Source organism: Pelophylax lessonae (genome assembly GCF_965119305.1).
Source record: "Pelophylax lessonae genome assembly, chromosome: 6".
Lineage (NCBI taxonomy): Eukaryota > Metazoa > Chordata > Amphibia > Anura > Ranidae > Pelophylax > Pelophylax lessonae.
This window is the reverse complement of record NC_138773.1, coordinates 92,886,562-92,913,484: the sequence shown is the minus strand read 5'-3', so window position 1 is coordinate 92,913,484 and position 26,923 is coordinate 92,886,562. Positions and strand designations below refer to the sequence as shown.

Here is a 26,923-nt window from a genome sequence, read left to right as displayed (position 1 = left end):
TTCATAAAATTTTGTGAAAGTGTGCACAGACAACCAGGTGGCCGCCTTGCAAACCTGTATCACTGACGCCTGATGGCAGAAAGCCCAAGAGACATTAAGCTCCCATGTAGAAAGCACTTTAACCTCCCTGGCGGTATGATTCTTTCGGATTTTAGGTGCTGAAAGCGGTACCATTATTTTGCATGTAATTCTTAAGAATGAGCAGCCCAAACCTACTATTTACATAGGATTTTTTTTTTCAATGTGCGTTCTTCTTTATAACATCTCGGGTATGATAAAGTTTGAAACAAAAAATCATAAATTATAATATAATAAAAAACTATAAATAAGTTAAAGTAGATATATATATATATATATATATATACACATACATACATACATACATACACACACATACATACAGTGGGTACGGAAAGTATTCAGACCCCCTTAAATTTTTCACTCTTTGTTATATTGCAGCCATTTGCTAAAATCATTTAAGTTCATTCTTCTTCCTCATGAATGTACACATAGCACCCCATACTGACAGAAAAACACAGAATTGTTGACATTGTTGCAGATTTATTAAAAAAGACGCTGCAGAAGACGTCACATGACGAAACGCGTACAGCGCCGTCACGTCACTTCCGGTTCCGGTCTCCAGTTGGAACGCATTGCGTTCCGGGACGCCACTACCTCGCTGTTTACTGATTTTATCTATGCGAGTACCCATTTTTATGTTACTGCTGGAAGGAATAAACTTTAAAAACGGTATTACACTATCGAGTTCTTTTCCATTTATATGATCCCTCCATCCACATACCTTTGAGTGGCCATATCAGTTCACCCCACGGATCGTTGGATATCCTACTATCGGATAGGATCTCACTTTAGGATATCCCTGCGGACCCTATACTACATCTCCCCCAGGAAGGGAACTACTACCCAGAGCCAGGACCAACAGGATATTTCTACAGTACCTGCCCTATACCCCTGTGTGGGGTGGGTACATCTGGTGAGTAGGTTTTTCTACTAGAGGTTTCCCCGCCACTCGCCAGTCACCCACCTTGGGGGTCACCGCTGGATACTTATTCATTCACCACTCCTCGGGGCACAATCATCTATATATGGACTTATCTTAACAGCTGATCTGATCTAATACCATTTCTTATTTCTACCTTGGAGTTCATATTTCTTTGCACATTGAGTTTGCCCATAATATTGTTTGCACCTTTATTATTATACGGACTATTTATCACATGAATTTAGATCACATCACTACTTACTGCACTTTGTAAAAATAGTTTCCCGCACTCTTATTCATTTTCTCCGGAAAAGTTTCCCGCACACCCAATTTAATTGTTGCACTTTTTGCACACTTTTTCATATTATACCATTGCCTATGTATTATTATTTCAAGTTATTTTCTTACCATTTTATTACAAAATGCTGATATTATTATTTTAGGTATATACTAAGAGATATATATATTGTAGTACTTTGCACTTTATACTACGCACTCTGGTGGTTATTTATATTTTACTTCATTTTATTATTATATTTTTTTATATTTTTTCATATATTCCATATTAACTCATTCCCAATACCATTTTATGTTGGACTTTTACTATATTGTGGCATCATTTACATATCCACCATTTATATTTATATTTTTATTCCTCAATCACATCTGTGTTTCTACATTTTATTTTTTCATTTTATATATTTATATATACCTATTTGCACCTTATAAGCAGCGCCACCACTTCATATTTACATAGATATATATATATATATATATATATACACATACATACATACATACATACATACACACACATACATACAGTGGGTACGGAAAGTATTCAGACCCCCTTAAATTTTTCACTCTTTGTTATATTGCAGCCATTTGCTAAAATCATTTAAGTTCATTCTTCTTCCTCATGAATGTACACATAGCACCCCATACTGACAGAAAAACACAGAATTGTTGACATTGTTGCAGATTTATTAAAAAAGAAAAACTGAAATATCACATGGTCCTAAGTATTCAGACCCTTTGCTCAGTATTTAGTAGAAGCCCCCTTTTGATCTAATACAGCCAGGAGTCTTTTTGGGAAAGATGCAACAAGTCTTTCACACCTGGATTTGGGGATCCTCTGCCATTTCTCCTTGCAGATCCTCTCCAGTTCTGTCAGGTTGGATGGTAAACGTTGGTGGACAGCCATTTTTAGGTCTATCCAGAGATGCTCAATTGGGTTTAAGTCAGGGCTCTGGCTGGGTCATTCAAGAACAGTCACGGAGTTGTTGTGAAGCCACTCCTTCGTTATTTTAGCTGTGTGCTTAGGGTCATTGTCTTGTTGGAAGGTAAACCTTCGGCCCAGTCTGAGGTCCAGAGCACTCTGGAAAAGGTTTTTGTCCAGGATATCCCTGTACTTGGCCGTATTCATTTTCCCTCAATTGCAACCAGTCGTCCTGTCCCTGCAGCTGAAAAAAACCCCCACAGCATGATGCTGCCACCACCATGCTTCACTGTTGGGACTGTATTGGACAGGTGATGAGCAGTGCCTGGTTTTCTCCACACATACCGCTTAGAATTAAGGCCAAAAAGTTCTATTTTGGTCTCATCAGACCAGAGAATCTTATTTCTCACCATCTTGGAGTCCTTCAGGTGTTTTTTTTTTAGCAAACTCCATGCGGGCTTTCATGAGTCTTACACTGAGGAGAGGCTCCCGTCGGGCCACTCTGCCATAAAGCCCCGACTGGTGGAGGGCTGCAGTGATGGTTGACTTTCTACAACTTTCTCCGAACTCCTGACTGCATCTCTGGAGCTCAGCAACAGTGATCTTTGAGTTCTTCTTTACCTCTCTCACCAAGGCTCTTCTCCCCCGATAGCTCAGTTTGGCCGGACGGCCAGCTCTAGGAAGGGTTCTGGTCGTCCCAAACGTCTTCCATTTGAGGATTATGGAGGCCACTGTGCTCTTAGGAACCTTAAGTGCAGCAGAAATCTTTGTAACCTTGGCCAGATCTGTGCCTTGCCACAATTCTGTCTCTGAGCTCTTCAGGCAGTTCCTTTGACCTCATGATTCTCATTTGCTCTGACATGCATTGTGATCTGGAAGGTCTTATATAGACAGGTGTGTGGCTTTCCTAATCAAGTCCAATCAGTATATTCAAACACAGCTGGACTCAAATGAAGGTGTAGAACCATCACAAGGATGATCAGAAGAAATGGAAAGCACCTGAGTTAAATATATGAGTGTCACAGCAAAGGGTCTGAATACTTAGGACTATGTGATATTTCAGTTTTTCTTTTTTAATAAATCTGCCACAATGTCAACAATTCTGTGTTTTTCTGTCAGTATGGGGTGCTATGTGTACATTCATGAGGAAGAAGAATGAACTTAAATGATTTTAGCAAATGGCTGCAATATAACAAAGAGTGAAAAATTTAAGGGGGTCTGAATACACACTATATATTATATATATATATATATATATATATATATATATATATATATATATATATATATATATATAAATAAATCAGTAAATCTGCAGGAAAGGGCACTGGGGGCAAACTAATGTGACTATATTTTATTTTGCATTGCATCAGTGTGTTTGGTCTGTTTTACATTTACATTTGAATTTGCTGCCGGATCCACCCCCCTGCGAACGTCACATCGCAGGAGACGGAAGCCGGGGCACACAGAGGATCGTGAGGAAGCTCCGCCGCCGCACACCGCCGGATCCCGGTGATACATCGCTGGATCCCGGTGACAAGGTAAGTAACCCCTCTACCAGGATCCAGCGATCTTCCTTGTGGTACCCCGAGTGTGGCTCGGGGTTACCGCTTTTGGCACTGAAATTTAACCCCGAGCCACGCTCGGGAATACCGCTAGGAAGGTTAACAGGGAACGGAGGAACCTGACTCTTGAAGGAATAGGCCTGCACCCCCGTCTGTCTTGTCCATCTCGAAATGGCCTCGGCAGACGCGACCAACCCTTTGCGAGGTCCATCCTTAAATACAAACAGTAAGGCTGATTTCCAAAACTACTCGGTTGCCGCAAGGTACACCCTGTGCGCCCGACCCACATCCAGAGAGTGCAAGGCAATCCCCTTGGATGTTTAGACTTAGGACACAGGGAAGGCAACTCAATGTCTTCATTCAGATGGAAACCAGAAACAACCATCGGAAGGAAAGACTGACACTTTAAGGTGAACGGCAAGACAACATACCCAGCTCCGACACCTGTGTGCAGAAGTAATAGACACCAAGAAGGCTACCTTCTGGGACAATGTAAGCAAAATATTTTTTTTTGAAATGCGGTTACTGGAGAACCGACAGCACCAAACTGAGATCCCACGGTGGCAACGGAGACCGTACTGGGGGAGCCAAGTGGCGAACCCCCTGAATAAAAGTGCGAACCAAAGAATGCGTAGCCAAAAGGACGGTAAAAGAAGACCTCCAATGCCAGGCACTGCTAAACACCTCGGAGTAATGCCAAAATCCGAGTCACCAAAAGGGAACTGGGATGACCGAGAAGAGATTCACACCATGCAATGTTCGTCGTCCAGGCGTGATGGTAAATTTTGCTAGGAGGTAGATTTTCTAGATTTTAACAGCGTGGGAATCACAGATTCAGACAACCCCCTATCCTTCAGCACCTGACCAAGTAAAGCCGTTAAGGCCAGCGACTGTAAAGCAGGATGGCAGATTGGCCCTTGAGCCAATAGATCTTCTCTGAGAGGAAGTCTCCAAGGGGCATCGGCGACGGGCCGTACCAGATTGGCTTTCCAAGACCGATCCTTCGCAGAAGACTCAGGAGAAGTTTTAGCAGGGGAAAGGCGTATAAGTTTTAGCAGGGGAAAGGCGTATAATCAGACGATACTGGCCACAAGGAGCTACCATTGTGTCTGTGGCGTCGGCCAGAGGACCCCAAGAACTTGCCTCAATTCTATGTACCTTCCTGTTAAGACAAGAGGCCAACAGGTCCACCTCGGACGTTCCCCACCAGAGACACAGCTGAACCTTAGAATGCTGGCTACCTCCCGAGCAGCCAGGACACTTCCTGTGCCCCCTTGGTGATTGACATACGCCACGGCCATGGCATTGTCCCATTGAATCCTTACCGGGCACCCTTAAAGGCCATTTGTCCAATGAGCAGGACAAATTGTATCACATGAAGTTCCAGTATATTGATCAGTAGTCTTGACTCCTCTAGAGTCTAGACCCCTTGAACACATCAGTGGCCAAAACGCCTTCCCACCCGGACAGGCTGACATTTGTAAATACCACCGCCCAGTATAGGGGATGGAAGATTTGCCCTGTCGAAGCCCCGGAGAGTGAAGCCACCATATCAGGGACCTACTTGTATCCCGGCTCAACAGGATCAGATTGTCTAAAAACTGTGGATTCTTGTCCCGCTTGGCAAGAATATCTCTTTGCAGAGGTCTCGAGTGGAACTGTGCAAACTGAATCGCCTCAAAAAGGTAGACACCATCAGGCACAGCACCCGCATGCAAGTATTGAAAGATAACCGACTGCTGGACAACAGAAGCCAAAATCGCATCCTGCAGCTTTTGGAGTTTTTTCCCTGGAATAAACACCCTGGCTGAAGCCGAGTCCAGAGTCAGACACAGATAGTCCAACTTGGTGGACGAAACCAGAGCAGATTTTTGGAAGGGCGTTGGGGGCTTCAGCTAGACCCACTGAGGCCATCCCCCAATGACGGCACCCAATTCGGCCGCACGGCCCAGTTGGCTGTAAGCCGCCGCCTAAAATTTGAGGGCGCCTCACCGCCAGGATGCGAGCCCCAACAGATCCGACCACCCAGGGCAGCGAAGGGGGAAGGCGGATGCCCATACAGGAGACAGTGGCTTCAGCCATCCGCACAGGGGCCGCCTTACATATGTTCTGCCGAGTAGGCCGTAAAGCCACCGCCTGAATTTTAGGCCGGATCCTGCCATGTGAGGTGCATATCCCGCGGATGGTAAAACATCCGCTCCCCCAGCCCAACAACTGCTGCAGGGAGTCCCGAGGACATCCCTGCCCCAGTCACAACCCCCAGGATGGCAGGGAATGCTACTAAACCCCCCCCCCCCTTGTGACCCCCAGGAAAAAACCCAGTCAGCATCAGCAGCTCAGCAAGCAGCAAACCCCCCCATAGCAGCATGTGGCAAAGCCAGCTCACAACCTCACCTGGGGAGGGGGGGGGGCTGTGGGGGCCGAAAGACACACAGTGATTGTTTAGAAGGGCTGGAGGGAAGGGAGGGGCCTACGTCCACCCCCCAAAGACCACCCGGTGAGGGGGGGGGGGGGACACTACTTACCACACCATTGAACCGAGTGGGCACCGCTCTGGGCAGACCACCACACCATCAGAATGGGGGTGCTGCGGGTAAAGATGCACAATGCGACTTAGGCCCGGAGCAGGTCGTATGCACCCTCGCAAGACGTTTAACTCACAGGCCAGCCCCCGTCCAGTGGGGCTATGCCGCGGCTGACTTAGCGTGGAGCTGAGGCCTGCGCGCACTTGCTGGCCAGACTGGGGAGACCTTAAGGATCTAGAATATCTAGTCCATCACCCAGTCCAGCAGTTGATTGTAGTTCTCACAAGAACAGAAAAGGATAAAAAAAAAAAAAAAAAGGAGGAAAAAATTCCATTTAAAAAAGGAAAAAATTATAGGACCAGAGAACTAGGTCCTTACTCCTGACTAGGCAGAAAAAAACAGAATGCCTAGAGCAGAGTGTGGGAGTATATCCCCTGGGACTGCCCCATAGGCGTGGTAAAGCTTTTTCCTGTCTAATGTCCTACTCCTGTAGGGGCCTTTTTGGAATATTTTCTGCTGTGTTTTTACCACCAGTCATGTTTAACACTGGTTCAAGACGGATGAACACGAAGAGACTCACACCACGCAATGTACATCTTCCATGTATAATGGTAGATCTTCCTAGAAGTAGATTTCCTAGCTTTTAACAGCGTTTGAATCACCAACTCAGACAAACCTTTATCAATCAGCACCTGGCGTTCAACAGCCAAGCCGCCAAAGCCAGTCCCTGTTAAGCAGGATGGAAGATTGGTCCTTGGGACAGCAGATCCAACCTGAGAGAGAGCTTTCAAGGAACGTCGGCGAACAGCCACACCAGACTGGCCTACCAAACCCAGCGAGGCCAGACTGGGGCCACTTCTGCCTTGATCCTGCTTAGAAGTCTTAGCAGAAGCTTGAGAAGAGGGAAGGCGTAAATCAGACGATGCTGACCCCATGGGGACACCAGCGCGTCTGTGGTGCTTTGCCAGAGGATCCCGGTACCAAGCCACAAACCCCTCACCTTTCTGTTGAGCCGGGACGCCAACAGATCCACCTCGGGGATGCCCCACCGGAGACACAACTGATGGAACACCTCCGGATGAAGGGACCACTCCCCTAGGTCCAAAGCCTGACCGGTAATCCGCCTGCCAGTTTTCCACCCCGGGAAACATACGTGTACGATGGAAAGAGCTGGAACGAACTGTTCTGCCCACCTTAGAATGCCGGCTACCTCCAGAGCCGCCATTGTCCGATTGAATGTGCACGGGATATCCCTGAAGACGATCCGTCCAATGTTCCAGGCACAGTCTGATCGCTCGAAGTTCCAAGACATTGATCAGTAGCCTGGACTCTCCCAGTGTCCAGATCCCCTGAGCAGAATTTTTGCAGAGGATGCCTCCCCAGCCAGAGAGGCTGGCATCCGTGGTGACCACTGTCCAGTACAAGGGGAGGAAGGATTTGCCCAGCTGAAGCACCAAAGAACGAAGCTACCATATCGGGGACTCCTTCGTTCCCCGGCTCAGCTGGATCGGATTGTCCAGAGGCCGCAGATTCTTGTCCCATTTGGCCAGAATCTCTGTTGCAGGGACCTCATATGGAACTGTGCACTGTGCACTGTGTGAAGGTAGACACCATCAGGCCCAGCACCCGCATGCAAGTCCAGAGGGATAACCATTTGCTGGACATCAGGAGACTAATTGCAGCCTGCGGTTTCTGGAGTTTATCCAGAGGAAGGAGTATTCTGGCTAAGGCAAAGTCCAGAGTCAGACCCAGCTAGTCCAACTTTTTGGACAGAACAGAGCAGACTTCTGAAAACTCAGAATCCAGCCAAACTCCCTCAAGCTCGTATGTTGATTTCCAGGTTTTCCACCAGAGCAGTAGGAGACTCCGCTCACAGAAGGAGGTCGTCCAAGTGCCCAGTAGCACGATGCCCCGTTGGTGTAACAATGCTAGCACCAGGGCCAACACTTTTGTGAAGACCCGAGGAGCAGAGGCGAGACCAAAGGGTAACGCCACAAACTGATAATGCTCCTCTTCCACGGCAAAGCAGAGGAAGCGCTGGAGACCGACACATATTGGAATGTGAAGGTAAGCGTCCATGATGTCGATGGGTGCAAGAAAATCCCTCTGATTCAGGGAAGCCACCACCGTGCGAATGGACTCCATTCTAAAATTCTCACCCGCACAAATCAATTCACTGCCTTGAGTTCCAGAATTGGACACACCTTGCCTTCCTTCCTGGGGACTGTACAGGTTTGAGTAAAAACCCTGAAAACGTTCCGAAGTCGGCACTGGGACCATCACCCTTTAAATTAAAAGGTCCTGCACCGCCCCAAAAAGAGCCTGTAAGCGGACTGGGGAAAGCCTTATGGTGGAAGGAAGAACCTTACCAGAGGTTAAGAATGAAACTCAATCTTATAGCCGAAGGGCGCACCTTCATGCTGAAGGGACCTTGTCCGCGGGTCTGGAGAAGCCCTCTCTTGACTTGCCAGACCAAGTTTGCTTGGATCCTCTAGAGGAGGCCTTATAAGGCTCCGATCCCTTGTCAATCAACCCAGAGGGACGAAAAAACCTCTTATAAGCCGAGAAGGAGAGCCCACGTCTACGACGAGGGTCTTTGCCCTTAATAGCCTGCAGAAGAAAGGTACACTTCCCCCCCCCCTGTGAGACCTTTAATGATGTCATCCAGGGTAGCACCAAACAGGCGATCTCCTTGAAAGGGAAGATCAGTCAAGGCCTTTTTAGAAGTCTGGTCCACAGACCAGCATTTAAGCCAAAAGACACACCGAAGGACCACTGCCGAAGCCGAGTCACTAGGGGAGCCGCATCCGAAGAGGCATCACAGATAAACTGCAGCCTCTGGACCAGCATGTCCGCCAGCTCAGCAAAGGTAGGGGGCAGCCTTGTTTATTCTGGAAACCTTGTTTAATTAGTCATGGTCGCCTTATTTAATCTGGAAACCGGAAGGTCAACCACCGGTGGAACAGTCCACTTCTTAAGAAGGGACTCATAGGGGTATCGCTTAGCAAAGCGCTTAGGGACCCCAAGGGGATGCTTTTGGTTGTCCCCACTCTGTAGTGACAATTCTGTCAAAATAGGAGGGCTAAGGTAATACCTTTGCTGCTCTGGATGGCTTGTGAGTTCAAAAGGGGATGTGCGCCTCCGTCGCAGCTGCGTCCTCCATGTTTAAGGTTTTACTCACGGATACAATCGGTGCGTCCCTCACTGACTTTTCATGCGTGGTTGCAGAAGTGGAGGAATCCTCCTCACTATCTGACGATTCAGGGCGCGTGGTCGCAGATCCATGCAGGGTGACCTACGTCTGCGGAGGCCGAATCAGATTCAGGATCTGAGGGGACAGATTAGGTAGGGGGCGTTTTTTTTTTGCCAGCCCATCGCTGAAAAGCCACCTCCACCGGAGACACAAAGGACCCCAGGATCGCCGTCACTGCATCGATGGATGGATGTGACCCAGAGGGCCCCGCAGCCTCAGAGAGGATCAGGTGGGGAGATGTGCTCCAAAGACTCCATGAGTCACCAGGAGGACCCCACAAAAAAGTGTAAAACACTGTTGAGGGACAACTCAAACTGCTCTGGCAGCCCACTCGGTTGCCAGTCATGGAGCACCAATCGATCGCTCTCAAGGAGAGGACCCTACCAGACTCCCCACCCCGCAGAAACCAGGCACCGCAGCCACCAGGAGAATCTGCACTGCACGAGCGGCGATCAGGAAATGAAAGGATCCAGGAGTCAGCACCAGGGGATGAGGAGGGGCTCCCACCACCAAAAACTCCGCCCAGAAGGCTCTACAGACATGGCCGCCGCTGTTTTCTATGGCAAACCACCTCAAAATGGCTGCTGGACTACACAAACATGGCTGCCGTGCATTGCAGCACAAGGCTACAACAAAATGGCGGCACCACGAGGCTTCCAGGGACCCATAAAGGAAACCCTAGGCCTCAAGGACAGGCCCAGGAAGGACAGTGGGACCCTGGCAGAAGTCCCCACCAGGTACAGTCCCCCCCTGCACAGCCGATCGTCCGGTCGCTGGCGGCGCACCCCCCCCCCCCCTTAGCAGCATAGGGCCCTGCCCCCACACCAGGAGGTGGACCAGACCACCCACACAGCCCCAGCATGTCATGGCCGACCAAGCACGGAGCTGAGGTCTGCGTACGCTCGCTGGCCAAACTGGGGTGACCACTGGATCTAGATTATCCAGTCCGGCAGTTAATTGTAGATCTCACAGGAAAAAACCAGGAGGAAAAAAAATCTGTCTAAAAAGAAAAAAAAACTGCCAGGAATAGAGATCCCAGCAAGGAACTAGTTCCTTACTCCTGACTAGGTATAAAAAAAACTGAGTACCTATAGCAGAGAGAGTGAGTATACCCCCTGGGACTGCCCATAGGCGTAGCCAGACTTTTTTCTGCCTAGTATCCTACTCCTATAGGGGGCAGTATAACCCAATGGTTAAGAAGATCAGGAGCAGTGTCTGTTAATGAATGAAAGAGAAACGTATATTTTTAACATGCAGCAAATGCAAGTACCCAGAGCATGCAAGTACTTGGTATCAACCTTCTGCAATTCTCTATACAGCAGCACAAAGTGGCAGCAGACAGAGCAAAGGTGCTCATAACATAGATCCCTGTGGAACTGTCCACATTTCCATCTATGTATTGGCCCAGTAGGGTGTGTTGAACAGCTACAGAGAGACCACTGCTACCATACAGAGAGCAAGGGTCTCTCTAAGCCTGGCTGGCAGGAGAAAAAGCTTTTCTGTTCATGCTTTGTAAAAAAAAAAAAAAAAGTTGCCACTACCTGAACTGTTAAAACGTTCACTGTTTGGGTATATAAAAAATAAATGCTTGTGCTCAATAGCTTGTGCATTTATATAACCCATCAGGTGCTAAAGGGCCGTGTCCACATGTTAACACTAAAAATTCTGGATGAACCCTCTGCACACTGTTCTATACCCTTTCTAGCAAACTTTGCTCCAGAACAGATTTTTAGTCCACATACATTGCAATACATGTTTAAATTGGCCAATTGCAGAAGATAATCCCTCTCTGGCCAGTCCCTACTCTGCAAAAGCTCCAGTGGATATAGTGCCAATATAAGGCAAACAGACAAGTTGTAGGAGAGCTACAGGTACATGTAAAAGCTTGGTCACAGATCTGGACTAGGCAACAGAAATAAGATATATCTGTGCTCAAACAACAATAGAAGATCTCACTCTCTATTTATCTATTATTTCTACTGCATAGTCCAGGTCTGTTACCAGACCTGTACCTCCCTTACAGCTTGTGTCAAGTCGATTTTCCCCATACTGGTACTATATCCTATGGAGCATTTGCAGCGCAAAGCAGAGTAGGGCTGGCCAGAGAGGATTTTGGTGCAGTTGGGCTCCTTAAACATGTATTGCAATGTACGTGAACTAAAAATCCCTGGTTTTATGCAAGGTTTGCTTAAAAGGGTGTATAGCAGTGTGCAGAGGGTTTATCTAGAACCTTTTGTTTTAAAGTCCCTGAAAAGGATTGAACGGACTTAAACTGAAAGTTTAGTTGGCCTGTAATGGTAACATAGAAAGTGGGGTCAAATCATTTGGATTATCCAAAACAACGGTACAGCGCTTGTTTTGGATTATTGAATTGCTTTGTAGTGGTAAACTCAGTTGGTATAGCGGTTTATTTTAGCACCTTTAGTTGATTGCATACAGCCAATTGTTTGCGCTGATATATTCACTTTTGCAAATCATTTGGATTCCATTTGTGTAGGAGCTCATTCTATACACATTTAAACAAGGGTGGGGGATACTTGAATATCTTACCTTCTTCTGCTAGGTTTTTGTTTATCACCAGTTTCCCGTGTCTCAAATAGTTCAACACTGGTCCAAAGTATGTGGGGTCTCGATCTATGATATAGGCCCCGGTTTCATCCTGCAAACAAGAAATGCAGATGGATCAGACAGTTCTAGGCTTACACTGCATCCTGTACTGTCAAAAGGATACACAAACTGAACTTCCAAGATTTGTGTAGCTAGTTTTCCTAGTTGATCGTGAAATACTTGCATACAAATAAAACTGCAATTTTATTCATATGAGGTAAAAACTATTCTAAAAGGCCTCATGCACACTGGACGTTGTTTGGGCTCCTCCTAGGGGCATCTGGTGTTTCCTGCCTCTAAACACCCCTGCATGTTTGGCTATGTGTCAATGAACACAAAGGCTTTTAGAGGCAGAGGCATTAATGCCTCGTTTCCACTGAGTGGTACGGTATGGTTCGGTTCAGTACGGTACGGTACACATTGCGTTTCCACTGCCAATAGTACCCGTTCATGATAGGCGTGGTGTAGCAGAAAAGCTGTGATAGAGAATTCTCTGTCAACCAATCAAAGTTCTGCAGAGTGTAGCTCCACCCAGTTGGTACGGTACTAATGTGCTTGGTACCCCAACGAAAGGGTACCAAAAAAGTGGTACGGTACGGTTCGGAATTAGGGTACCATTCATAATGGAAACGGCATAAATAGCGTACCGTACTGAACCGTACCAGAAAGCTCAGTGGAAACGAGCCATTAGAGGCACGAAAAAACCCACGGCCAGTGCATCCAGAAGCAGAGTTGACAGAAAATGTGTTTAAACCTGTGTGTTATTGTTAGGAACATTAAGACTCGATTCACACTAGCGCGACTTGTCAGGGGACTTGCCAGCCTGATAAGTCGCGCTCCCTCGCGGTCCATTGACTGCTACATCGACCCGTTCTAATAGGAGCGACACAGGTCGCTCCGACTTAGAAAAAGGGTCCTGTACTACTTCGGGGCAAACTCGGAGCGACTTGCATAGACTTCCATTATGTGACGTCCATGCAAGTCGCTCCGAAGTCGTGGTGCATGGGAATGCACAAGTCGCCCCCGAAGTAGTACAGAGTCGTGCCGCCCCAGTGTGAACCGACTCTTAGTGCTTCAGTTTGAATTTATTTCAATGGCCAGAATACATTTTTTGGGCCAATAAACTAAAACTCCCAAGCGCTTGATGCCTGGAAACATGCCTGAACGCGTTACACACATTTACCAACGCCAGGCGGTTTTTCTGGCAAACCACTGCTGCCAGGAGGAAAATACTTTTTTTTTTTAATTCTTTTTATTGGATTTTGGTGTAGTTCGACATACATACAGTAAGAACATACAACTCAACAAAACCTTCCAGTCTCTGGCACTGAGCCCACGCAGGGATGCAAAGGCCGAGAATGCAGAATATATAATACACAGAGGCCTTGAGAACTGTAGTGGCATTTAACACAAAGCAAACAGAAAAAAAAAATATTAATTAGAAGACCTGTGTACATCTAACCACCCTAGTCACAACAGTTTCTGAAACTCAGGTGATCTTAATGCACTCTGAGTTAGAAAGATTGAGCAGTAAATAACTTGTGTCAGAGTTACTTATCCACCGATGTGGAAGGTTCCGCTAGCCATTTGGCCCAGACTCTGTCATACTTCCTGGGGCAACCTCTGAGCATACATTTCCTTATAATAAAGCAGTGCTTTATTAACCAGATGTTTCCAGAAAGAAAGGCAGGGAGAGTCTTTTTTTTTCCCCAGCATAGCGTGATTGGTCTCCTTTTATTTTTATGCCAGAAAAGCTATCAGGGTTCTCTATGCCACTTTGGGAAATAGATCCTCCACCAGACCTAGCAGGCTCACCCTTGGGGAGGGGAGGAATGGTGATGTTGGTCACCTGTTGAATAACAGAGAGCACTTGCATCCAGTATAATGATTTTCCCGGTCAGGTTCAGAATATGTGGATAAAGTCTCCCTGAAGATTGCATAAAATGGGACTCATTGTGGCTAACGATAGGGGGTTAGATAGGCCCTATGTACCAGCCTATAATGAGTAAGGCGATCTCGTAGTGAAACAATAATTTTAAATGGATAATCCCACATGTCTTCCCAGTCCTCCCCAGGATACTCTGAGGAGATGCCCAGAGTATGGAGGAGGGTTTCTCAGAGCATTCATAGCATAGGATTCTTTCCAGATCCGAAGACACCATCTGAGCGCCCCCAGACAGAAATTGACATCTGAAAGCATAAGACAACTGAAGGTAACGAAAAAGGTATGAGGAGGGGACATTGTGGTTGGAAACAAAATAAACAAAAGAGCAAACAGAGGTCTGATGAGACAGCTTTCACTAGCCTAACATTAAATGTGGTCCATGCTACAGGCTCGGGAAGGTTAAAGATAGGAGGTAGTGTGGGGTTATTCCATAGACGGGCATTAGGGGAAACTATGGTTTGTGGATATCACTCACATACAAGCCCTGCCTTCCAGGCCTTAACAGTGACAAGAATAGAAGGAGTTCGTAAAGGGGCTCTGGGACCTCGGAATGGCAGGCATTTAGGAGCCTCCACCGAGCGTACCTCTGCAGCTCCTAGAATTATGGACGGGTTGGATAGATCCGGTTTTTAGCCACCAGGCAACAGTGACCAGCTGGGCGGCTATATAATATTTGTGGCAAGCCGGTAATGCTAGAAAACTTTGAGAGGTGGGTTGAATCAACTTATTGGACTATACTAGGTATCAACAGCTCCGTAAAATCCAAAAAAAAAAAAAAAAAAAATAGAATAGCTGCTATCCTGTCTGTGTTAACTTCAAAAATTTTTATAATGGGGGAAAAAAATAAATAAAAAAAAAAAAAGGGGGGGGCGAGGTAGTGGCTTTGGCATGAAATAGTTGGACTTTATAATTGGACATTTTTTGAATATGCAATTTGTTTATTAGCACAAGGCACTTTGCACTTTATTAGAGAATGATATATTGTTTTTTACTTTGTACATGAATTTTGTGTGGTACATTACACAGGATATAGGTGATATACATGTACTATAGATTTTTGTAGGTTTGCACATGGAATTAGCACTTCCCTCTCCTTTTTTCATTATGGGGCTAACATTAAATTGACTGTTTCCACTTCCTTGCCACAAAAGGAAAAATTAGCTCCCCAACATTTCTATGAACTGCTCCCAGCTCAGCACCTCTTCTCGCGGACTTAGCCTCTCCTTCAACATGAGGAGCAGGGCGCTCTAGTGCCGGGAAACCACCGACTGCTGATTTCCCATGTCCCTGCCCTGGGCCGCTGCCTTCCTGAGCCAAGCCGCCGCCTCACGCAATACCCTGGGGGAGGGCAGGCCACCAGGGATCCCCAGCTGGACTTGATTCTGCTGGCTGCTCGCTCCTCCCACCACTCTCTTCCTGCTGCCGCTGCTAATCACATTCCATAATGATGGCAGGGCAAAGCAGTGCTCTGTGTCCGCAGGGCCTACGGGGCCCAGGCCGTCTCTTCCTTTCCTTCCTGGCCAAGACCCTGCAGCTTGCCCTGTAGCAGAGGCACCAGGTGCCAGGGTGCAATATAGTCGCAATGGTGACCTGGTGTCTGGGATTTGTCGAGCCCTGCCAAAAAAAACAAAAAAAGGCCTAAAACAGACTACCAATCTCCCTAACACACACCTCAAAATATGCTCAAAACTATATAAATAAGTAGCAAATTCATTAATACGTGAGCACGTACAGCGAAGTAACATCTGGGAAATCGATGTATTCATGTAATTATCATTTACTTGCTGCTAACATATTGCAGAAGCACGGCTATATAAATCTAGAAATCCCAAGACAAATAATTTCCCTTGTGTGACTTTAGACATTTACAAGTGAGCAAGAATAAGTGTTATGGCAGTAGTAGTTCGATAAACACTCAGTGTCATGCAGAATCCAACAGCTGTGACCAATGCTTCTACATCTCAGGAAAAAGGCCAGCTCCAAATTACACATAATGCTTGTGCCACTAGAGTTAAAAGAAGCGGTCATAAGCCTATTCAGGGCAAAGTGAAGGGAACGCAGGTTATGAGAAGGGTTGAAACTAATTATTATTCTTAGAATATACAACCATTAACATAATTGATTATAATAATAGATGTCAATTATTTTCATAATCTATTAGTTGGTCAGCCGATTAGCTGGCATGCATACAGAATGCATTATTTATTTACATATCAGAAAATCCACAGCAGCACACAAACAGCTCAGTACACTATCCAAACATGTCAGAAGTGCCTGAATGTTTGAGGAGCAATGCCTTCTGGGCAGGAGAAGGAAGTGAGGGATTCTAAAAAGGCAGAATTATTTTTATCTTGCTATACTAAATCAATACGGTAGAACCACGCAAAGTTTTTTTTTTTTTGATGAAGGTATTACACTGTTGCTGCACTATTGGGATTACCCCAACCTAAAAATCATATGTCTGCAAAGTGAGCGCGATATGAACAACCAATGTTTTCATTTAAGGTCTAATTAGTGCATGAAACAAATAAACCCAGTAAATATATCACATCTATTCGAAACAACTAAAGTGCGAACGTGCTATAGATCCAATATTGCGATTTCAAATGAATACATTATTAAATTAAATACCTGTATAAATCCATTATATTCCATATATCAAAAAAGTGCCAAAGTGCTGTTAAACAAAATTCACTTATGAAAGTCCGTGCTATAATCCCTCTAAAGTGATAATTGTAGTGGGTTTATAGCACGGAATTTCACAGCAGAATTTTGTTTAACAGCACGTTGGCACTTTAAAATATGGAATATGATGAATTTATACTTCATTTATGAATTTTACACGGTATTAAATTTGAAATAGCAATATTTGTTCTACAGCATGTTTGCACTTTAATTGTTCACATAGATGTGATATATGTGCTGGTTTTATTAGTTTCATTCCCTAATTAGACCTTAAATAGAAACATTTATTGTTCAGAGCCCATGCACTCTATACTATACACTGCGGCTTGCTAAATGGGCACTCTGAAGGCAGGAGGAGTCAGAGTGTCGGTGGGGGACCCCAGAAGAGGAGAATCAGGGATGCTCTGTGCAAAACCATTACACAGAGCAGGCAAGTATAACAGGTTTGTTTAAAAAAAAAAATCCAACGCTTTTAACCACTTTAGGGGCTCTGTGCAGGGAAGATCAGCATCTGGACAGGAGATTAGAGATGCACAGAAATTTCAGCTGCCGAAAATATGGTTATTGGCATTTTGCTAATAGAGAAGGTGGCGATAATGGCACCTAAAACGTGTTTTTCATAGGTCGTTTGTAGGGGTTTTTAGGATCGTTATGTTTGAAATACTGCCCTGCGGCCCCAGTCTCAGAAGGAAGGGGATCATGCTATGCTTCAGTATGTCACAGTACATGTTGACATTTATGGCTCCCTCAATGAGCTGTAGCTCCCCAGTGCTGGCAACACTCATGCAGCGCCAGACCATGACACTCCCACCACCATGCTTGACTGTAGGCAAGACACACTTGTATTATTACTCCTCACCTGGTTGCTGCCACACACGTTTAACACCATCTGAACCATCTGGTTCCTGTAATCCATGTCCTTAGTCTGCTGGTCTTCAGCAAACTGTTTGCGGGCTTTCTTGTGCATCATCTTTAGAAGAGGCTTCCTTCTGGGACAAGAGCCATGCAGACTAATTTGATGCAGTGTGCGGCATACGGTCTGAACACTGACAGGCTGACCCCCCCCACCCCTTCAACTTCTGCAGCAATGCTGGCAGCACTCATACGTCTATTTACCCAAAGACAACCTCTGGATTGGACGCTGAGCACGTGCAGTCAACTTCTTTGGTGGACCATAGCGAGGCCTGTTCAACTGCTGTATGGTCTTGACCACCATGCTACAGCTCAATTTCAGGGTTTTGGCAATCTTCTTCTAGCCTAGGCCATCTTTATGTAGAGCAACAATTCTTTTTTTCAGATCCTCAGAGTTCTTTGCCATGAATTTCCACTGACCAGTATGAGAGAGAAAGCGATGACACCAAATTTAACACACCTGCTCCCCATTCACACTGTGACCGTGTATCTCTTATGAGTCACGACACCGGGGAGGGAAAATGGCTGATTGGGCCCAATTTGAACATTTTCACGTAGGGGTGTACTCACTTTTGTTGCAAGCAGTTTAGACAATGGCTGTGTGTTGTTAGTTTGAGCAGATTTACACTGTTCTACAAACTGTACACTCACTACTTTACATTGTAGCAAAGGGTCATTTCTTCAGTGTTGGCACATGAAGATATAATTGGATTTTTGTCTTACCGTAAAACCCTTTTCTCTGAGTTCATTGACGGACACTGCTCTGATCTTCATATCAGTAGGGTTATAATGCCCCCTACAGGAGAAGGACACTGGGCAGAAAAAAAAAAAGTTCTGGCCACGCTCATGGGCATTCCCGGGCGGTATACCCTCTTTCCTTGCTAAAGAATGTCAGTTTTGTATCAAAGCAGTGTCAGAGAAAATACCAACCCAACTCAAATGGAGGGACGGGTACTGCGTCCCTCATTGAACTCAGAGAAAAGGATTTTACGGTAAGACAAAAATCCAATTTTCTCCATCGTTCATTGAAGGACGTAGTCTCTGGTCTTCATATCAGTAGGGACGTCCCAAAGCAGTGCCATAAAAATGAGGTGTGGGAACAGCAGAAAAATAATTTCCCAAGGCTAAACCATAGCCAACCAGGCAACATAGGACTCATCAGAACAACAAGAGGAGACCCACCTGAAAAAAGCCTTAAAAACACCATCAAGGGAGACTAAAAACCCCCTTAAAAAAATGGCAGACTGCAAAACTTTGCAGCCAAAAGAGGCATCTGCAGATGCCAACACATCCACCTTGTAAAATTTTGTGAAAGTGTGAGCAGACGACTAGGTAGCCGCCTTGCAAACCTGAAGCACAGATGCCTGATGGCGAAAAGCCCAGGAAGCACTAAGCGCCCGAGTAGAATGCGCCCTAACAGGGAAAGGTGGCACCTGACCCTTAATTAAATAAGCCTGCACAACTGTCTGTCTAATCCATCTGGAAATAGCCGCAGCAGACACAGGCAGCCCTTTCCTTGTGCCATCCGCGAGTACAAAGAGCGAATCTGACTTTCGAAAAGACTCAGTAGGTCGCCAAGTACACCCTTATTACCCGAACCACATCCAAAGTATGTAGTGCAACTTTCTTAGGATATTTAGGCTTAGGACACAGAAGGTAACACGATGTCCTCATTTAAGTGAAAACCACCTTCAGAAGGAAGGACGGATCCGGACGGAGTACCACTTTATCCCTGTGAACCACCAGATAGGGAGAACGACAGGACAACGTCGCCAGTTCTGACACCCTGCGCGCAGAAGTAATAGCCACCAAGAAGGCCACCTTAAGCAGAGTAGGAATCACGGAAGCAGACAAACCGCGGCCCTTCAGCCCCTGGCTTTCAACAGCCAAACCGTCAAAGCCAGCGACTGTAAAGCAGGATGGAAGATTGGCCCTTGAGACAGTAGATACTCCTTAAGGAAGTTTCCAAGGAGCGTCTGCGACTAGCCTGATCAGGTCGGCGTACCAAGCTCGGCGAGGCCAGTCCGGAGCCACAAGAATGACCGGAATTCCTTCCGCCTCGATCCTGCAAAGAAGTCTTGGCTGCAACTTGAGAGGAGGAAAAACATACATCAGCTGATACTGACCCCACGGGGCCCCCAGCGCGTGCCGTGTCGTCTGCCAGAGGGTCCCAGGAGCGGGCCACAAACCTTTGCACTATTCTGTTGATCTGAGACTCCAACAGATCTACATCTAGAGTGCCCCAATGAAGGCGCAACTGCTGAAACACCGCCGGATGGAGAGACCATTCCCCTTGATCTAAAGGTCTGTCGACTGAGGAAATCCACCTGCCAATTTTCAACTCCTGGAATGTGAAAAGTGGAGAGAGCTGGAACAAAGCGTTCCGCCTATCGGAGGCTGCCAGCCACTTCCAAGGTCGCAAGGACACTTTTGGTGCCCCCTTGGTGATTGATTATGCACTGGAAACCCCGAAGGTAAATCGGTCAGTGGACTAGGCAAAGCCTGATGGCTCTCAGCTCCAGTACATTTATAGGTAACCTGGATTCTTCCAGGGACCAGACTCCTTGAGCAGAAAACCTGCAGAGAACCCCCCTACCGGACAGACGGGCATCCGTGGTGATAATTGTCCAATATATAGGAAGGAAGGATTTTGAGCATCAAGGGCCGGAAGCCACCAGATCAGGGACTACCTGGTCACCTGGCTCAGCTGGATATAATTGTCCAGGGAATTTGGAGTTTTGTTCCATTTCAGAAGGATTTCCTTCTGGAGGATTCTCGTGTGGAATTGAGCGAAGGGGACCGGAGCGAAGGGGACCGCCTCGAAGGATGACACCATCAGTCCCAGAACTCTCATACAGGTCCAAAGGTATAACCATTTGCTGGACAGCAACAGCTGAATCACAGTCTGTAGTTTTTGGAGTTTGTCCGGAGCAAGAAACAACCTGGCTGCGGACGAGTACAAAGACACGCCCAGATAGTCCAGTCTCATGGAAGGGACCAGGGCCGACTTCTGAAGGTTCAGAATCCACCCGAACACCTCCAGAGTTCTCATGGTGATCTCCAAATTTGTCACCAGCACTGTGGGAGTCTCCGCACGGAGAAGCAAATCGTCCAGGTAACCCAGGACCGATATCCCCCATTGTCCTTACAGCGCCAGGACTGGAGTAAATACCTTTGTGAAGACCCGAGGAGCAGAGGCGAGACCAAAGGGTAACGCCACAAACTGATAATTATCCTCTCCCACGACAAAGTCCAGAAACCGTTGATGTCCTGCACATATTGGGATGTGAAGGTAGGCATCTTTGATGTATATGGAGGCCAGGAAATCCCCCTGATGTAGGGAAACCACCACTGTGCGAATGGATTCCATCTTGAATTTTTGAACTCGCATTAGGCAATTCAGTGCCTTCAGGTCCAGGATTGGCCGCACCTTGCCTTCCTTCCTGGGGACCGTAAACAGGTTTGAATAAAAGCCCTGAAAACCTTCCACACACAGAACCGGAACTATTATTCCCTGTTGTACCAGGTCTTGTACCGCCCCAAAGAGAGCCTTGTAAGCGATCCGGGACAGTCTCCCTTTGGAAACTCAATCTTGTACCCGGACCATATGAGCTTGTGAACCCATTTGTCTTGTATCTGGGATAGCCACAGGTCCGGGAACCGGCAAAGACGTCCACCCACCCCAGATACGGGTTAGGGCGTACCTTCAGGGCGAAGGGGCCTTGTCCTCCGGTCTGGAGAAACTAGATTTTTGTTTGCCAGACCCGGGTTCGCTTGGAGCCCCCAAACAGGCGATCTTTTTGAAAAGGCAGATCAGTCAAGGCCTTCTTTGAGGTCTGATCCGCAGACCAGCACTTTAGCCAAAGAGGGGTTTACTTTTTTGTGAGATTATATATACTTTTTTGTGAGGTAGTAGCCACCAAGAATGTCACTTTCTGGGATAACTTTGGCAAGGGAATATCCCGAATATTCTCAAATAGAGGTTACTGGAGAACCAAAAGTGCTAAATTTAAATCCCATGGTGGCAAAAGAGACTGTACAGGTGGAGCAACATGTCGAACACCCTGAATGAAGGTACGAACTAAAGTGTGCGTGGCTAGGGGCCACGGAAAGAAGATTGCCAGGTGTCTGCCTGGCTCTAAATGGTACTCAAGGCCAACTTCTGATAAACGCCCTATTGAAGAAAGGTTAAGATCCGAGCCACAGAAAAGGATCGAGGAGGAGCGCCAAGTGACACTCAGAATGAAATGTACGCTTTCCATGTACAATGGTATATCTTGCTGGAAGACTACTTCCTCGTCTTCACCATAGTAGGGATCACTAATCAAGACAGACCTCTGTCCCCTCAGTACCTGGCCTTCAATAGCTAAACCATTAAAACCAGCAATTAATGCAGGATGGTAGATCATCCCTTGGGACAACTGGTCTTGTCTGAGAGGAAGCCACTAAAGGAATCAGATGAGACAGACTTAGCAGGGAAAAACAGAGGACGCTTCCTCCTGGGCCTTTGCCCACACGCCACTTCTACCTGGGACTCTAAGGACTGCAGGACCAACGTCCGTGCAACCATGGGGAAACTGGGGTTTCAAGGAACATGCCAACTCCATGAGGTGCTCAGTGGGGGAGATGTGGCCCTGAGGCTCTATAAGGAAAGGAAGACCGTGCAGTACAAAAACTATCTTTTGGCACCACTAAAGGATCCCCCCAAAGCTCAGGGTACCGATCAGCAGAGAGATATAACCGGGACCCCCAAGGACTCACCCTACCGATCGGTCGTCTCCAGCGTCTCCCGAACTAAGGGAAAATTGCCCCAATGACCTCGTCGGGCTACACAAACATGGCTGCCAACCGGAGACCAGCCAGACTAAGGGAAAAAGGTCACCAACAGCTACAGCATGTTTCCAGGAGCTTCCCTGTGCCCTCTGCAACGCTGAACCCATTATTGCAAGGGGACCCCCCTCCTGAAGGTAGGACACACATTAGAGGAGACTCCGCTGCGCACTCTGCACTGGGAACCCCCTGCACTATACCCACACTGCAAACAGTGGGGCATGCACCTAGGGGTCTCCTACACTGGGACCCCTCCAGACTACCAGGCCAGGACACTATCCCAGGATTTACAGAGTGGGGACAGCAAAGGGAGACCCCAGGGGTCTCCGCTGCATCCTCTGCCCTGGGACCCCCACCCAACTCCAGGTCCAGACAGGGGGGGGGGAGGGAGTGGAGGGAAGCCCAGCTCACGGAAGAATTTTTAAGGATGGGAGGGAACCTGACCATCCCTGGAGGTTACCTGCGTCCACTCCAAAACAACTGCCAAAAAGGGGAAGGGGGGGGGGGCTGTACTTACCCTTCCATGGTGCGGGTAATGCTCTAGACCGACTCCTCACCACCGAAGTAGGGGAGCTATTGGCCAAAGGACCGCTATGACTCAGACCCAAGCCCGGTCGTATGAGACCCTGCGAGGCGTTTAACTTGCGGGCCAGCCTCTGTCCGTGAGGCTATGTCTCGGCCGACCTAGCGCATAGCTGCGGTCTGCACACGCTCGCTGGCTGGGCTGGGGGGGAACCACTGGATCTAGATCATCAAGCCCGTCACACAGCCCGGCAGTTGATTATAGATCTCCCGAGAGAGAACAAAAAAGATGTAAGGAAGGGGAGCGATTTTTTGCTTGAGGCTCCATTCACACCATAGCGTTTGGATCGCAGGCGGAATTGCCGCAATTCTGCACACGATCACAAATCGCCATGAGACGCGTTTGCGATCCCCATTACTTTCAATGACACCCCAATTACAGTACAAATTTGCCGCGATTGTCGCTTGACTAAATCGCAGTAAAATCACGCAAACAGATTCACGGGACGCCTGTCACCAAAGTTCCGGAAATTCTTTTGGGCGACTGGCGTCCTGCGATTGGTGCGAATGGAGCCTGAAGCTATTGTAAACAATCACCTTGTAACACAAGCCATTATTTTAAAATACTAATGAAAGGAAAAACATTTTTGTATAGATATTAAAAAAAAAAAAAAAAAAACCAATACATGGATTGGGGTCAGGCGATTCTGTTTGCAAGATTTTACAGGATTCATCAGGCAAAAATCGCAGCAAAATTGCGCAATTGGGGTGCTATTGAAAGTAACAAGTTGAGTAGAATCGCGGCGAATACGCCCACGATCCAGAACGCCATGGTGTGAACAGAGCCTGAAGCTTGTAGCTCTAAAACGCTCAATAAGCCAAATATTATTTATTGCAATGGCCCCTGTGCACATCTGAGCGTTCTGTCGCCTGTAGCTTAGTTGAGTGTTTTACGAGCACTTACAAGTATTTTCTGCTCAAATAGCAGCTCTTCACCCCTAATTTCCTCTAAGTCACCTCCCCCTAGTGCTTTATTAAATAAATACAAAAAGGCCCAAAGCTGTAAAACGCTTGGAATACGCTTCTAAAACGCAAGAAAAAAAAAAAGCGATACGTTCAGGTGTGAATGGAGCCTAAAGCTTAATGTGATTGTAAATGATCACCTTGTAAAAAGACCCATTTATTTTAAAATCGAGATGAAAGGAAAAAAACATTTTTGTATAGATAAAAAAAAAAAAAAAAAAAAAAAAAAAAAAAAAACATAAATTATAAGGTGATCACATTCCCTCTGTTCTCAGCTGCATAAAAGCTGGGGGGGGGGGGGGGGAAGAAGCAGCAGTACACAGAGCTTCCCAGTGCATAGCTGTGCAGCCGGGGCGTGTCAGGACAAGTCTAATCATTGGAGGGTAGCATGCAGTTCCTAACATGGAGAACTGTCTGACCACGATGTACTTTTCTGCTTATTGTGGTCATTTTTTATTAGAAAAGCAGAGGGACTGGCAGGAACACCAGGGATTTCAAATAAAGAAAGCATTACAAAGAGAACAGGATACTTTATCATACAAGTACACGGTACAACAGGCACATAAACTTCCTTTCCAGTGACAAACCCATATGCTGCTGGACTTTCCGCAGTTGTACCAGGATGATGCCAGCAGCTGCAAGCATCATCCGGTACCGTTTTTTAGAGCCGGCAGTTGGCTCTCTTGTAATATCAGAGCAAATCAGAGCAGCTCACCAGCCCTTTAATTGCTTTTACAAGCAGCGGGACCCGAGCGACCAGCTGACGTGTCCGTTGGCTGGCCGGATAGCCAAGCAAAGCCGAGATCAGATTTGAGCAGCTGTTCGTAATAGTAACCCGGAAGCAAAGACATGACATCAATTCCAATTTACTCGGAAACGATTGGCGCCATCTGAATATCGAAAGCATTCAGAAACATTGATCTTGGTGTTTTAAATGCTTTAAAGGGCAGGGGAGGGATTTGGGATCTCATAGACCACAAGAAATAAGAACAGTCAGTGTGGACTTAGGTGATCCACAATCTCTGGACCTGAACCTAGCCTGTCACAGAGGCTGGAAAAACCCGGACCGGATTCTGGTTCAGTCTCTCACTACAGAACCTATGCGAGGTGAAATATAGCAATTATCTACTACCTCACCCTGCATACCGTCACAAAGAATTAAAAGAAGTCTCACAGTGTGGCATAGCCATACTCAGAAGGAGTAGCAGAATGCATTTTAGGGTGTAATTCTAAGTATGCCCATGCTGTATGGGAGAAAATTATTATTTTTTTTTTTTTTAAAACTACTTTGTAAAAGAAAAAAAAAAAAAAAAGTTTCATTTTTATTCCGCAAATATGGCCCCTTTCACACGGGCACACCGCCCGACGGAGTCCGTTCTGCTCAGCAAGGGGGGCAACATTCATGTGCATTGACATGGTAATGAACAGCTTGTCACATACTATATCACGCACACAATGTTTTGCCTGCCTTGCATTTCTATTTTAAAATATATACTTTAAAGGCACTTGTAAGGTTTCCTGAGTTCTCTCAGAAGGCTGTAATTAGGCAAATTATTTTCCGTATGAATGCAAATCAAGAAGGGAGACCCAAATAGACCCAACAGGTACGTTCCAATACATCTGACAGCTGGAAATATGCAAAATCAAGAAGCCTTTCCATATTTAAACAAGTATTTTCCAATATAGACACCTGCAATTCCATATGTTAAATGGCTTTTAACTGCTTCACTATTGTAAAGTTCATTCAATGCTACAGTACAAGTCTCCAGCCTTGGAAGAGATTCATTTATTGGTCAGGTGACCCATTACTATTGTGCCAGGTATTGATGTTGGGATAGGTGGATGGAACCACAGCACACCATGGGAAACACAGGCATCAGACACTCCAAGAGTCAGACTAAGGTCAGGCTGGCCCTTAATTGAGTCTGCAGCCTCCAGGAGCGGGATACACTCTCCTCTGTGCGAACTGGTGCCCTCCTGTGGTGGACGGTGCTGTCATGAGCACGGCTTGCTCACTGACCAGCCACCTCCGAAATCTCCTACCCAGTTTGAAAGCTGGGGTTGAGGTTGTGGGGTTGTTTGGTCACCCTTTCCTTACCACCAGAGTGCTGCCTGTCAGTGCCACCTCATCGTAGCCTATCCGTGCCCATCAGCGTCACCTCATCAGTGACCATTAGTGCAGCCTATCAGTGCCACTTCATCAGTGAAGGAGAAAAAAAAAAGGACTTATTTGCAAAAGGTTTTTTTTTTTTTTCTTAATTTATCTTTCAGTCTTTTTTCGTTTGGCACCAAGTGTGAGCAATTCCTATTGCCCGACTCTCTGAACATGCAGCGGATTTATAAAACTGAATTCTAAATTTTTTTAGCTAAATTATATTTTTATTTACAAAGACCCTAAAATCCAAACCTACTAGATAACATTGAAAAGGAGCAGAGAGTAGTCAGACACTAGTTCACTTCAGCTTGAAGCCAATTGTCAACCAGCTGCTACTTCACAGCTAACATGAGAAAAAGTCATAGTCCCCAGAAAACCATTGCTCTGTTCATCCCATGCAAAGTAGCTTACTAAACCAAAGGCTTTTATACAAAGGGTCATTTACAACCCGCACTTAGACATTCAGCCAATTTAAAAAAAAAAAAAAAAAAAAAAAAAAAAAAAAAAGGGAAGTTTACAGACAAAGCCAAGTCTGTGGCTTTCCCAAAGCAAACAGCAAAGTTTGAACATTTCTTGGTGACAAAACACATTTGTTATCGGGTCACCCATAATGCTGCTTAGCCTGTAAAAGAGCATTTATGGTGGGGGGTTGGCAAGCCGTAGATCACAAACTACCCAT

At 46.4% G+C, this 26,923-nt stretch overlaps 1 protein-coding gene across 1 annotated transcript in view; it reads right to left on the bottom strand.

Moving 5' to 3' along the window:
- The window catches only part of LOC309558244 (BTB/POZ domain-containing protein KCTD5), an 87,455-nt gene that overhangs the window by 46,700 nt on the left and 13,832 nt on the right, over positions 1 to 26,923 (bottom strand). The window contains exon 2 of the mRNA XM_082261284.1: positions 12,116 to 12,224. Coding sequence (XP_082117410.1) covers positions 12,116 to 12,224 — 109 coding nt within the window. The remainder of the gene's footprint in view (positions 1 to 12,115; positions 12,225 to 26,923) is intronic.